Here is a 14075-nt window from a genome sequence, read left to right as displayed (position 1 = left end):
ACCAATTATAGAGTAACGTTTTTGTCATTGTCCAGTCTAGTGTTTGTAGTTCATGTTGCCGATCGCTTTGTTTTGTGTATTTTTTTTTGTTTGTTTGTTTGCTTAACGCCCAGCCGACCACGAAGGGCCATATCAGGGCGGTGCTGCTTTGACGTGCGCCACACACAAGACAGAAGTCGCAGCACAGGCTTCATGTCTCACCCAGTCACATTATTCTGACACCGGACCAACCAGTCCTAGCACTAACCCCATAATGCCAGACGCCAGGCGGAGCAGCCACTAGATTGCCAATTTTAAAGTCTTAGGTATGACCCAGCCGGGGTTCGAACCCACTCACGACCTCCCGATCACGGGGCGGACGCCTTACCACTAGGCCAACCGTGCCGGTTTTTGTTGTAATGCCATTATCTGTTCTAAGTTAAATTTTGAGATGCACAAGTCCAGTCACCGGTAGATCCTAAGCGCGCTTAGCCGTCTGTGCCCATGTTCTGACTAGTCGGCTTTGATCCTTCAGTTTGAACGGCGGGTAGCCGTGGTCTGTTGCGTAACTTTTATGGCCTAACCGGGGGTAGCTTCCCAGAGGATGGAGGGACAGGCACCGGGAGCCTGCAGGTGTTGTTATGTAATATGGCGGCCTGTCTGTCTCTGTATCCTAGTGTGGTGAGAAAGAGTAGGCGGATAGCTTCAGATAGGTCCCATGTCCTAGCCCACCTCTATGAACTCCTTCCCTCTGGCCGTAGACTTCGCACGCACAAAGCTAGGACACTCAGGTCGTGTTTTTCCATATCATCCTGCTACCAATGGAGCCGCCGAACGTTTGGTGCAGACATTCAAACAAGCACTGAGAAAATCTTCTTTGCCACCGAAGCGTGCTCTTCAAGAGTTCTTGATGCAGTACCGGAGAACGCCGACATCCTGTGGTTTCTCTCCGAGTGAACTCTTGAATTCCAGGCAGTTACGGACAAGGATCGACACTCTGCTGCCCTCGCCAGCCCACATCGCTCAGGGCAAGCAATCCAAGGAGGCATCCAAGTCTCAGATGACTCCAGACTTGAAAGCTGTCGTCAAGGTAACCAGACAGTACAAGGCCGGAGATCCTGTGTATGCTCTGTACCATGGACCTCGCCGAGACAAACAACCCCGATGGGTACCAGCAGTCATCAAGAAGTCTCTGGGTACTCGCTGCTTCAACGTCATGGTCATTCCTCATGGTCCAGTATGGAGACGACACTGGGAACAGCTACAGCCACGCTACACCACTGAGGAAGACAATGAACCTGGTGAGGAAGTGGACACTGTTTCTGAACTTGTAACAGATCACCCCATGGAGATCTTGGAAACTGTGCCACAAACTCGGAGACAGACCAAACCCAAAGGTACTCCATCCGTTCCAGAGTATGGACCAGACAATCCAAGACGGTCAAAGAGAACACGCAAACCCCCAGAGAGACTTTGCTGTTGATGCTTGAGGAGTAGCATCAGTTTAGGTGGGGAGGTGTTGTGGAGATCGCTAGATACCACTGGAATCGAATGGAAGGATAAAGAACATTAGGGAACTTACTTTGATTTAGTGCGCAGTCACTCATGACGTAAGAGTAGACGCTCATCGAACAGATGGAACTGTGTAGATCTAACCAGATTAGTGTCGATGTTTCCCGAATATTCTCGTATGTCCATTAACTATATAAGTAGGGCTGCGCACACGTATTGTTGTTCTTTACCAGTCTTGCACTTGTTCTTTCTTACACTGTGCTGAGAGATATTGTCACCGTTGTTCCAGCTGTTAATAAATCTACAGAACCTACACAAATCGTTGTGTCTCCTTTGCGACTGAGAGTGACGAAAGGAAAAACACGACAATCACCCTTAGCAACATGTAAACACATCCACATACCCGACTCAGCCCCTCTTCTGCCAGTGCAATCAGTAGTAATGTACATGTATGTATTGGTTTTATGTACAACCGTATATCTTCTGTGATATATTGTATGCTATGATATTTTGCAATGATGTTTAGCCATAGTTCGTTATACGCGTAGGAGTGCGAGAATATGTAAGCGCAGTGCTTTAAAGATGTCCATGTGTGAACGTGTAAGTGGGCGTAGTCGAATGTCCATGTGGGAGTGGAGCATATAAGAATGCCCATGTGTGAATGTGTAAGTGGAGCGTATAAGAATGTGTAAGTGGAGCGTGGTCGAATGTCCATGTGTGAATGGGTAAGTTGAGCGTATACGAATGTCCATGTGTGCGATGTGTAAGTGAGACATGGATGTGTTCATGTCTGAATGCGTAAGAACAATGCAAGGAATGTCCAGAGAGGTATGTGGGAGGTGTTTCTATAACCTGCCCTGTTATATAGTGCTATATGTTTTATGTACTAAAATCAATGTCTTGTTTGTATTATTGTTATGTACCACCCCTGAATTTCTCTATGAGATAATAAAGTATTCTTATTCTTCTTATTCTTATTCTTATCCTGTCGACGACGCCATTTGTAGAAGGTTCGGCAAACAAGATGTTTTCTCTTGTTTCATGATGATGCGTTACGGACTCTCCCTGGACTCTCACTCACGGACACAACATATGACATTGTGACAACAGCAGAATACTGGCATGGCAAACTTTATTTCTGTGTTTCTCGATATTCCCTCCTCCTCTTCGCCAACCCGACCGAAGCCGGTGGCTACAAGCCACAATGCAAAGTTGACTACATCTCCTGAGTTAGTGGAGCACACAACAAAATACGTCCACACTCTTCCGAAGTTCTCTCAGTTCTCTCCCACACTCTGGCATGAACACACATAATTCAACTTTAGCTAGAGTCACAAACATCCAATCAACATCTTAGTAACGGTTAGTAACACAACATTCTAAGATAATAAGCCATTCCATTGGTTAAAGACAAGAAGAAAGGGGGATGGGGTAGGTGGGTAAGGAATTAAAACCTTCCAACCGCAGCCGGCAGCTCTCCTGATTCCTCCGTATCAAATTCAAAGGAATTCACACCTACTTAAAAACCACTGCTACATGCCGCTAGCCGAGGAATACAGAGACAGACAGGCCGCCATAAGTTACATAACAACACCTGCAGGCTCCCGGTGCCTGTCACTCCATCCTCCTGGAAGCTACTCCCGGTTAGGCCAAAAAAAAGACGAGTGAAGCTTGGCTAGCCGAAACCCGAAAACAGGTTGCGCTACGCTCCGTTAAGCGTGTAAACATCGGACCAATTTTCTTTAATTCAGATAACATTGTTAGAGCAAACATGACATTATGTATATATATTTTAGGATTAAGAAAATTATAAAGAACACAAGAACACAATGCGATCAATGTTATACTTCCAAGCTGAAATGCAATCCCATTGTTCTTACTGGGTCAAAGATTGTTTGACCAAAATGTCAATGATTTTGATTGAAAAATGAGGTCGCTACAGTGCCGCCTCTGTAATATATATATAAAAAAGAGATAAACGTTTAGCATGTTGAAGCATGTTCCTGTAAACTTTGAAGAAAATCTGTCCAGTGGATTTTGGAGAATCGCTCTGTACAGACACACACATAATTATACACATATACACACTGATACAGGGTGACCCCCAATAAAATGAAACCTATACGAATGCTCATTACTTCTTCGTCTGTCTAGCGAATTATGTCATATTTGGCATACATCAATTTCATATAATGGATGAATGATTCGCAAAGTTTCACGTTACGGTAGGTCAAAAGAAATGGTCTCACTTTGATGCTGTTTCAAAAATAAAATCCATTTTCGGGGATCGATTCACAAGTACGAGGTTTGACTCACCAGATTCAGTTAAAGGCCAACATCCGCGGGAATTTTTCTCCTGGAGCGACCTAAACTTGAACCCGTCGCTATTCTTGCATGTCTGTTTACTTCGTGTTGCACGCAAAACTTGAGCGACTTCCTTGCCGCGTGGATTGACGAAGCTGTTTTATACTCGTGTCTGAAAACACTGCAGTGCGTGCAGTTTTATTCTGTGGGTTCGACAGATTGACTAAATGTTGTAATTTCGCTTTCACGAATCAGGAACCGACAAGGAATAAGATGAAAGTGTTTTTAAATTGATTTCGACAATTTAATTTTGATAATAATTTTTATATTTTTAATTTTCAGAGCTTGTTTTTAATCCAAATATAACATATATATGTTTTTGGAATCAGAAAATGATGGAGAATAAGATGAACGTAAATTTGGATCGTTTTATATAAAAAAAATTTTTACTTGACCAAAATTTCAACCAATTTGATTGAAAAATGAGAGCGTGACAGTGCCGCCTCAACTTTCACGAAAAGCCGGATATATGGTGTGTAGAGCGATTGAGACCAAACTACTGGACCGATCTTTATGAAATTTTCCATGAGAGTTCCTGGGATTGATATCCCCGAACGTTTTTCTCATTTTTTGGAGAAATGTCTTTGATGACGTCATATCCGGCTTTTCGTGAAAGTTGAGGCGGCACTGTCACGCTCTCATTTTTCAACCAAATAGGTTGAAATTTTGGTCAAGTAATCTTCGACAAAGCCCGGACTTCGGTATTGCATTTCAGCTTGGTGGCTTAAAAATTAATTAATGACTTTGGTCATTAAAAATCTGAAAATTGTAAAAAAAAAAAAAAATTTTTATAAAACGATTCAAATTTACGTTCATCTTATTTCTCCATCATTTGCTGATTCCAAAAACATATAAATATTTTATATTTGGATTAAAAACAAGCTCTGAAAATTAAATATATAAAAATTATTATCAAAATTAAATTGTCGAAATCAATTTAAAAACACTTTCATCTTATTCCTTGTCGGTTCCTGATTTGTGAAAGCGAAATTACAACATTTAGTCAATCTGTCGAACCCACAGAATAAAACTGCACGCACTGCAGTGTTTTCAGTCAGGAGAATAAAACAGCTTCGTCAATCCACGCGGCAAGGAAGTCGCTTAATTTTTGCGTGCAACACGAAGTAAACAGACATGCAAGAATAGCGACGGGTTCAAGTTTAGGTCGCTCCAGGAGAAAAATTCCCGCGGATGTTGGCCTTTAAGGCGATGTGTGGCATGGAAATACATGGAATAACCTAGTTTTCTTGGTAGTTATTGAAGTGACTTATAACAACGAATGAAAAATGTGTAAATATTAATTGGATATTGGATTTCTAGGAAACGGTTTTACAGCGACATCATACATCAGAAATGCACGTTCTTAGTAACCATTAGTAATACAACATTCTAAGATAATAAGCCATTCCATTGGTTAAAGACACTCTGGCAACTCCCTCTCACTGTAGCTTCGGGTTTGACAGCATCCCTCTCACTCTGGCTTCGGTCTACCACCGCCAGTCTCACTCTGCCATCGGTCTGGTACTATCACTGCTCTCGATCCGGCAACGGTCTGGCACTACCATTCATTCACTGTAGCACTCTCACACACACTACTATTTTCTCCGGTCTGGCATCGTTCTGGCACCACCCTCTCACTCTGGCAGCGGCCTGGCACTACCACTGCTCTCGATCCGGCAACGGTCTGGCACTACCATTCGTTCACTGTAGCACTGTCACACACACTACTATTCTCTCCGGTCTGGCACCGCGTTCTTCTGGCATCATCCCTCTCACTCTGGCACCGCCAATCTCACTCTGGCATCACGTGCTTGCCACGGGTCTGGAAACTTCCATATTCACCCCACACAGAGACACATAGGGGCCTACACACCTGCGAACTCACACGCATGTACATTACGCTGGTACCATCATGCAGCGGTCGGGACACACACGTACAGATATATACAAACACACACAGAAATATTGACCGGAGTGGGATTCGAACCCACGACTTGGAAGTGGACAGTGTTTGCATACTGTCGTTCTAATCCACTTGGCCACTCTGCTCGCTTGAAAGCCGTCTGAGGAAATTTAGTAACTATAAAGTTTTAACTGAGCGAATGTTCACAAAAGAAAGAATACACAAAAACTGGATCAAACCATGGACCACAGAGCGATTATGACATTAACGTTGTATTACATTGCCTATGCAATGAGTTGTTAAGCTTACCATCCCGAAGAAGGCAAAGAGAGAGTCTGGCACCACCTCACACACACACACACAGATTCTCTCTTTGCCTATGCAATGAGACCATCCCGAAGAAGGCAGTAACGTGCCGATTATAGATATAAACGTACTGGTTACTGGTGTGTTTTCTTTTTATTTAATTGCCTATGCAGTTCATGGTTGTGAAAGGTGGGCAGACATACAGTTGGCTGACAAAGACACACACATGCGTGCGTGACTGTGTCTGTATGTGTGTGTGCAGGGGCGGACGAGGGGGGGACACAGGGGGCACGAGCCGAAAAAATTTTTTAAAAAAATAAAAAAGCAAGCTGATTCTATGACCATTTCTAAGTTTAAATGGCACCAGATGGCACCATTTTGCTTCTTTGGGCCAAAATTTTTTCCGGGGGGCCATGCCCCCGGACCCCCCTAGCAAATTCGGGCGCTTTGCGCCCATCATCCGCCCCTGGTGTGTGTGTGTGTTTTTGGAGCCTTCTTCTCTTTACCGTGACTCGTCAGACCTTTAGTCAAAATTGAGTGAATGTAACAAAATAAAAAATAAAAAAGATGCATTGACAGAAAAAGAACGACCTCGTAAACATTGATTTGTAAACACTGATCTAAAAATAAAATCAGTGTTTGTAAACAGAAGAAGGGAAGCAACTCCGGTTTTGCTATCGATGTGGTATCAGCAGAGCGTGAGGGGATCCAATCATCCAGGTCTCGAACCTCCGCTTCCGGCAAGAACAGTAACTCGTACAAGAACAAAGATGGCGTCAAGACTGTCAAACGCGTTGACCCGGCGGTTGTATTCCGTTCAAGGGCCGTCTGCAGTTGCCGGGGAGCACCATGGTATGTGTCAGGAAAGAATATATCATTAACTTTTATATTTGTAGCTTAATGTCAATATTGTTCATGCATTTACTTCTCAAAGACGTTGTATTGACTACGTGACTGATTTGCCCTTGACAGGAAAACATTTTCAACTGCTTGATAATGATAGTGACACTTTTTCAGCACTTGCTGATTAGAATAACATACTTGCGAGCTTTATTTCTTTGAATGCAATGCTCGTTTTAATTTGGACAATGAAACTTGAAACAGTAGTGACATACAACTACTTTGAGGGTTGACTTGATCGCATGGTCACTTCCCAGTTCTATTTAGAACAAGTTTGGGAATAGGCTGTACCAGTACTAAGCTTATTATCTGCCAGTGTGAAACTAAAAGTTGAGTCTCTGTGTTTCAGTTGACCTATATTGGAACAGGCATAGGTATTGCGCTGAGGATATGTGGGATCTTTGACTCAAAAGAATCCCATTATTAGCTGTTACTGTTAGCTTGGACTTGGAGCAATGGAAACTGCTAAGAGAATCTGCAAGAGTTGACTTGAGAAATAAATCTCTTGTGCAACCTGAGGTTTGAACCAACAAAAATAGCATCAAACTCGTTATAAACCTAGTGTTCTGCCGACTACTGTATTTTGGGGACTAATGGTACTTCGTTGTAAAAGGTGCAACCCACTAAGTTAAAATGAAAAAGAAAAATCCACATAATAGGCGAAACGTCAAAAGGAAAAAAACAGAGTGTAAATATTTTTGCTACCCATGTGTGGTTCGATCAAAGCCACTGCATTGCAATACTAATAGCTGGTTAGCCTTGTGACCTTGGGTCAATGACCAATACTTTTCAGCGGAGACTAACTCAGTAAGTGAGTAACTGCCTGCCCTAGCCTAGTTTACAGACACTGATCTTATGACCAAGTTTTAAAACATGAGACCGATGCATTTATTGTCGGAGAGGAAACTTTTCCCGGGTCTTAGTAGCAGAAACATGCATATATATCACTAGAGAGAGAGCGACCTGGTGGCCCTAAAGATGACGGCGGCGGCATTCGTGCGTGCTACAGGAGTGGTCCAGAAGGAGAGAACAAGAAGAGGAAGAAGACTAGTTTCACTAGAGAGAGAAGAAGACTTAGTCTCACTGGAGAGAGTGTTAAGTTTTTTTTTATGTGGGTACATGTTTTCTCTTCTTTAGCCATAGATACTGGTCTATAGGGTGCAGTGGTTAAAGTGCAGGACAAAAGTTATTTATGTACAGTACCAAGGTTTGACTGGTGACCAAGCAACTACTTTTGTGGAACCTTTTCTGTTTAAGATAATGCACTTTACATGACAAATGACGCCTAGCAAGATCACTCTACCCATGTTGTTTTCCTATTGCAGGCGCTTCCAAGCGGTGGAAGCTGCTGTCAGCCCTGGTGGCGTTGCCCGGTGTGGCGGTCTGTTGGATCAATGCTTTCGTAGTGAACGCTGCTCATCCTGAGCAGCCCGAGTTCAGGCCCTACCCACACCTCCGTCTCCGAACCAAGGTGTGTTGGAGTAATTGTGCTGTCTTCTCTGTTTTTTGCAAGTTACGGTGGAAACAGACCACTATTTATGACCCCCCCCCCCCCCCCCCAATTCGAAGAACATCAGATCTTAAAAAGGAGGAAACCCCCCGCGGGTTAGGAGGAAGAATTTACCCGATGCTCCCCAGCATGTCCTAAGAGGCGACTGACGGAATCTGTTTCTCCTTTTACCCTTGTTAAGTGTTTCTTGTATAGAATATAGTCAATTTTTTTAAAGATTTTAGTCAAGCAGTATGTAAGAAATGTTAAGTCCTTTGTACTGGAATTAACTTGCATTCTCCCAGTAAGGTCATATATTGTACTACGTTGCAAGCCCCTGGAGCAACTTTTTGATTAGTGCTTTTGTGAACAATTAACAAGTGGCTCTATCCCTTCCCCCCCCCCCCCCCCCCCCCCCCCCCCCCCCCCCCCCCCCCCCCCCTTTCCCCGTCACGATATAACCCTTCGTGGTTGAAAACAACAAACACCAAATAAAATAAAAAAATAAAAATTCTGTTTCTCCTTTTACCCTTGTTAGTTTCTTGTATAGAATATAGTCAATTTTTTAAAAGATTTTAGTCAAGCAGTATGTAAGAAATGTTAAGTCCTTTGTACTGAAAACTTGCATTCTCCCAGTAAGGTCATATATTGTACTACGTTGCAAGCCCCTGGAGCAAATTTTTGATTAGTGCTTTTGTGAACAAGAAACAATTGACAAGTGGCTGTATCCCATCTCCCCCCTTTCCCCGTCGCGATATAACCTTCGTGGTTGAAAACGACGTTAAACACCAAATAAAGAAAGAAAGAAAAAGGAGGGAGTCTTAAAATGGAGGTAATTTTGCAGGGGTTTCTCACAGAAAATCTGTTAAAGCAATATAAAGTTGTAAAATAGAGTCATAAAACTAAAAGGGGGGAGGGGGGCGAGGTCTTATGTAGTTTTGTTGGCAATTTCCAGAGCTTGTCCTGTGTGATTTTGGTCATCATGCTGACCGAATATATCAGAATTTTCAATCTTTGTTTGGTTTATGCAATTTCCAGAAGGCTAATAATATACATGTATAACAAGTTTGCTTGTATCATGTTGTATCATATACATTGCAGAAGTACATCTGTCAGAGTCTGAATCCTTGGTGGTTTTTTAAAATTATTTTAATTACTGTGCCGTGAGAAATTCTTGCTGATTAAAATGTTGCATATCAGCAAAATGGTCAGTTTCTAAATGTAACTCGGCAACAAACAAAATAATAAATAAAACATAAAAATCCAACTCTGCACACAAAGCAACCAACCAGGTTGTAGATTGTTGGTATGTGTTCAAGGGTAAGTAGTAGGCTCTGTCACCAGGTAAAAATCTGGAGGGGTCTAGAGTGATTTAGGCCACACATAAAAAATAGTCTGTGTTTACGGTAACATAGGCCAAAAAAATAGGGTCGGTAGGTGGTGGGGTTTTTTTTCTCCAAAAAAACATATTTTTAAGTTATTTTGCCAAAAAACAGACTTTTTTTTTCTCCCCCAAATGCCCCAAAAAAGTCTAGGGTCGCGCGAAAAAATAGGGTCGGTGTACCGTAAACAGACTTTTTTGTGTGTGCCTTATAAGATGGTATTCTTAGGAAGTAAGGTCCAAGTACAACAACCTTTCTATATTTCTCAACCTTACAACAAATTTAGTATGGAGTGTGTAAGATAATGTGTGTTTGTTTGCATTCATGCATGCACGATTGTGTTCTACACACATTTCATGTTATCTGTGTGCAGAAATTCCCCTGGGGAGACGGAAACCACTCTCTGTTCCACAACGCTCACCTCAACCCCCTGCCCGACGGTTATGAGGACAGTGACCACTAATGGTTGTCATGATGACGTGGCCATGACCTCTTGACAGGATCCTGTTTCAGCCCTGCGCTGATCTTAGTTTTAATTGACCATCATTATGTTTCGAGGTTTAGTATTGAGAGCAGAAAGACTGCGTGTTTGTGTACAAAATAAATATAAAATGGATGACCTGTGTGATGTTTTTAATTTTTGTGAAAATGGGAGGTGTGCCACACATAATTGTCTCTAGATTATTTGACATCACAAGTCATGTGTATTCCGACATGGAGAGCAATACAAAGAAAATATTCCTGAAGAATTGGTACACTTTCTGTTTGAATTAAAGAGATGCTGACCTGGGAACTCTTTATGATTTCGCTGTATTTTGTACGCATGATTGTCTAGAATACGATCAGTATGGTCATTGGAAAACAAATACGACGAGAACAATGCCTAGACTACTTTCGATCCAGTATTTTGAAACATGATTACAGTTTTTGTCAGTAAACATTGAAAGAAGCATTTGTAACGGTGCGACTGTCTCGTGTGAAGCATGTTTGAATCATGGAAGTTCAAATGTTGTGTTGAGTAGGTTTATTTTTCTGAAAATACACCAAGTTTGTTTGAGAAAACTCAAGTGCAAAACTTGGGTTCCCAGGTCTGGAGATGTATTGACATGTACACACAAGCTAAAGCCAGACAGTAAATGATATGCTATGTTCATGGAGACCAGACAGTAAATGATATGCTATGTTCATGGAGACCAGGGTGAGGTTCAGCTGTATCCAGCATAATGATACATTATTTCAATGAAGGTACAGCATGGCTCAATGCTCTATATTTACCCTGGTCTTGTTAAACTTCAAACTATCTTCCTTCCCTTGTGATCAATTACGGTTTGAGGAAATAACTCCTTCGGATTTGAATGTGTTGTGGAGAAGTGGCCTTTTCTTGCAAAAGCTCTGACAAACAAAGAAGGGACGAAAACACAACAGACCCCTCGCTTGTGATTGGGTCCCTCCTTCATTTGTCAGAGATTTTTCATGAAAAGGCCACTCTCCAAGAACTCAAACTTTCTTTATTTGGTTTTTAACGTCGTTTTCAACTGTTCAAGGTTATATCGCGACGGTGAAAGGGGGGGGGGGAGATGGGATAGAGCCACTTGTTAATCGTTTCTTGTTCACAAAAGCACTAATCAAAAACTTGCTCCAGGGGCTTGCAACGTAGTACAATATATGACCTTACTGGGAGAATGCAAGTTTCCAGTACAAAGGACTTAACATTTCTTACATACTGCTTGACTAAAATCTTTACAAACATTGACTATATTCTATACAAGAAACACTTAACAAGGGTAAAAGGAGAAACAGAATCCGTTAGTCGCCTCTTACGACATGCTGGGGGAGCATGGGGTAAATTCTTCCCCCTAACCCGCGGGGGTCTTCACTTCTCTCCATATCATTCAGTCAAGTTATAGATACTGTAAAGAAATGGGACGCGGAAAAATAGATTACTCCAGCGGAATTCGTAAGTTGTGTCCGCGGAAATCCGCGGATTCGCAGAAAAGTCCCACCCCTGTACTATGCTTCCAGGCTGTGGATTTTTGGTACATGTTCAAATGGAAGGATGCTCTAATCACAGGGAAAAGACCAGGCAGATCTACCATGATTTACTAGCTCTAAACCAGAGGGTGTATGCAGGAAGGAAGATGCTTCAAACTCACAAACTGCTTGACAACAAAACTTCATTCAAATCAGATTTGGATTGTTGTTTTCCTTTATTTACCAAACAATATGAACTGACACGTTACATCTATACATTCATCCAATTGCATACTTTCGCACTTCCAGCCAGTCACAACACTTAAAAATAATCAACTTCACTTCAAAAAGGTTTACATTCAAGTTCGTTCATAATTTAAATTAATAAAACAACAAATTAAGCTGAGCATGCAAACGAACAAGAACATATTCACAAGATCTCAAATTTGTCAATACTTGCAATCAATCGCTCTAACGTAAGCAGATATGAAGAATATAATGTTTAAGAATGTATACACCACTGCCGTTTACTGCATGCAAACAATAACAGTTCTTTCAGGTCACAAACTTTCAACACATTAATAATTTACAACAAGAAAAAAAAAGAAAGGTATCTGCCAGAAAGCTTAATTGACCTCAAGTTTGAGGTACAGCTTTTTGGCATGTAACTCTCAAATTGGAGGAACAAAACACTGATAGATATTATACATGCTGCAACTAGGGAATGAGCTGTCCAATGTATGATACACAATCATGAATCTCATGAATAAAGTTTTCGTGGAACTTCCAAATATTAGTGCAGAAAAATGTCCAAGCCAAGAATATTGTTGTCGCATTCTTTCTTGTCGACCACACTAAGCAAGTCCTTCCTCACAGATGTTCCACAATTAATGCTGTTAGAATATTTCCCGTCATAACCAGGCTAGTAGTATTCACGGGCGTCTAATCTATATAGTACCGGGAATAGAACTAAAGGTCAAACACTGCGCAATAGTTTATTTGCACACATCATGAACACAATCCTGAGAGAAAAGTTTCGCACGAAGTGTACATTCTGTCACGGTGGAAGGAGCGGCAATGGGCATTCAAAGACTGAATGCATGTAAGCATTGTCAGAGGTGACACTTAGCAACAACAGAACTGTGCCAATATATGTGCATTCCAATAGTCGCTGTGTGAAATATACCATCCCGAATACAGCCACAGCATAGCCCTGATCTTTGAGAGGGTGAGTGAGTGCATATTAGTCGTGGGACAGGCTTAACATTCACATGACATTGTGTTTCTTGAAACCCAACAAGCTCTGACTAAATGCTCAAAGCAGCATCCAAGTTGGTAGGTTTCATGAGAAACATGTTCCAGGAAGCAAGTACCTGTGCTTACACAATCTTATGTGCATATCAAGCCAAGCATTGCCTTCAACGTCAACATTTTCTTTCAAAGATAACTAAAAACTGATACACTAGTCAAGACAGCAGCAGTAGAAAATCCTGATTTTTTGTCTCTTCCAAGTAAGACTTGAAACCCTTTGAAGAAAGCTACGATAGAAAGGTACCAAGGCAGGTAAAATCTACGAGTGTTTGGGAGGGTTTCTGGACCGCATGGCGTAGGGCGACGCTTTCTGAAGCTGCTGTTGTTGCTGTGCCGTCAACTGCGCCACCGCGGCCTGCTGCTGGGCCTGCGACACCTGAGGCGGCTGGGTCTGGGTCACCACGGTTGCCATGGCACTAGGGGAGGGCACAGCCTGAGCGGACACAACAGCAGGGGCAGACGCCATAACCTGATGCACTTGTTGTTGTTGCTGGACGACGGAGCTGACACTGGCCAGGGCTGGAGACGACACCACCACCGCCTGTGCAAGTGACGCTGTGGGTGCGGCGGTCAAGATACGATGCTGCGTTCCAGCGGTAACCACCGTCTGTCCGGGCTGCGTCTGCTGCTGCAAGGCGCTGGAAGCGATCTGTAACGGCTGGGCTACCAAGCTCTGGGAGATGGCGGCCATCTTGGCGGCCCCCTGCTGTTGGCTGGGGTCGACAGAGGCCAGTGTCGCCGTCTTGACCACGGTGGCTTGAGACACGGAGGGCATGGCGGCCATGTTAATGGTGGCCACGGTGGGGGTGTGGTGGCCGACCCCCGACCCTCCCGCTGTGGCTGCTGCCACCTGCACAGACACACCATTAAATAACTTTATTTTCAAATTGATTTTACCGACTGTCCTTTCTTCTACAATAATCCCATTTATCTTAATGTTCAAAATATCTTTAAAAAA

General features: G+C 42.7%; 2 protein-coding genes across 8 annotated transcripts in view; one reads left to right on the top strand and one right to left on the bottom strand.

Moving 5' to 3' along the window:
* Nucleotides 1-6758: 6758 nt before the first annotated feature.
* Nucleotides 6759-10452, top strand: LOC138976125 (cytochrome c oxidase subunit 6A, mitochondrial-like). Its single transcript, XM_070348947.1, has 3 exons — nucleotides 6759-6916; nucleotides 8290-8435; nucleotides 10209-10452. The coding sequence occupies exons 1-3, from the start codon at nucleotides 6835-6837 to the stop codon at nucleotides 10296-10298; spliced, it is 318 nt and encodes a 105-aa protein (XP_070205048.1). The 5' UTR covers nucleotides 6759-6834; the 3' UTR covers nucleotides 10299-10452.
* A 1571-nt stretch (nucleotides 10453-12023) lies between these two features.
* The window catches only part of LOC138976110 (helicase domino-like), a 122982-nt gene continuing 120930 nt past the window's right edge, over nucleotides 12024-14075 (bottom strand). For all 7 annotated transcript variants that reach the window (XM_070348930.1, XM_070348933.1, XM_070348932.1 and 4 more), the window contains one exon: nucleotides 12024-13967. In XM_070348930.1, coding sequence (XP_070205031.1) covers nucleotides 13377-13967 — 591 coding nt within the window. In that variant the 3' untranslated portion in view covers nucleotides 12024-13376. The remainder of the gene's footprint in view (nucleotides 13968-14075) is intronic.

This window comes from Littorina saxatilis, linkage group LG9 (assembly GCF_037325665.1).
Source record: "Littorina saxatilis isolate snail1 linkage group LG9, US_GU_Lsax_2.0, whole genome shotgun sequence".
NCBI classification, from domain to species: domain Eukaryota; kingdom Metazoa; phylum Mollusca; class Gastropoda; order Littorinimorpha; family Littorinidae; genus Littorina; species Littorina saxatilis.
The sequence above is the reverse complement of the archived record's forward strand: the minus strand, read 5'-3'. Positions and strand labels throughout refer to the sequence as shown.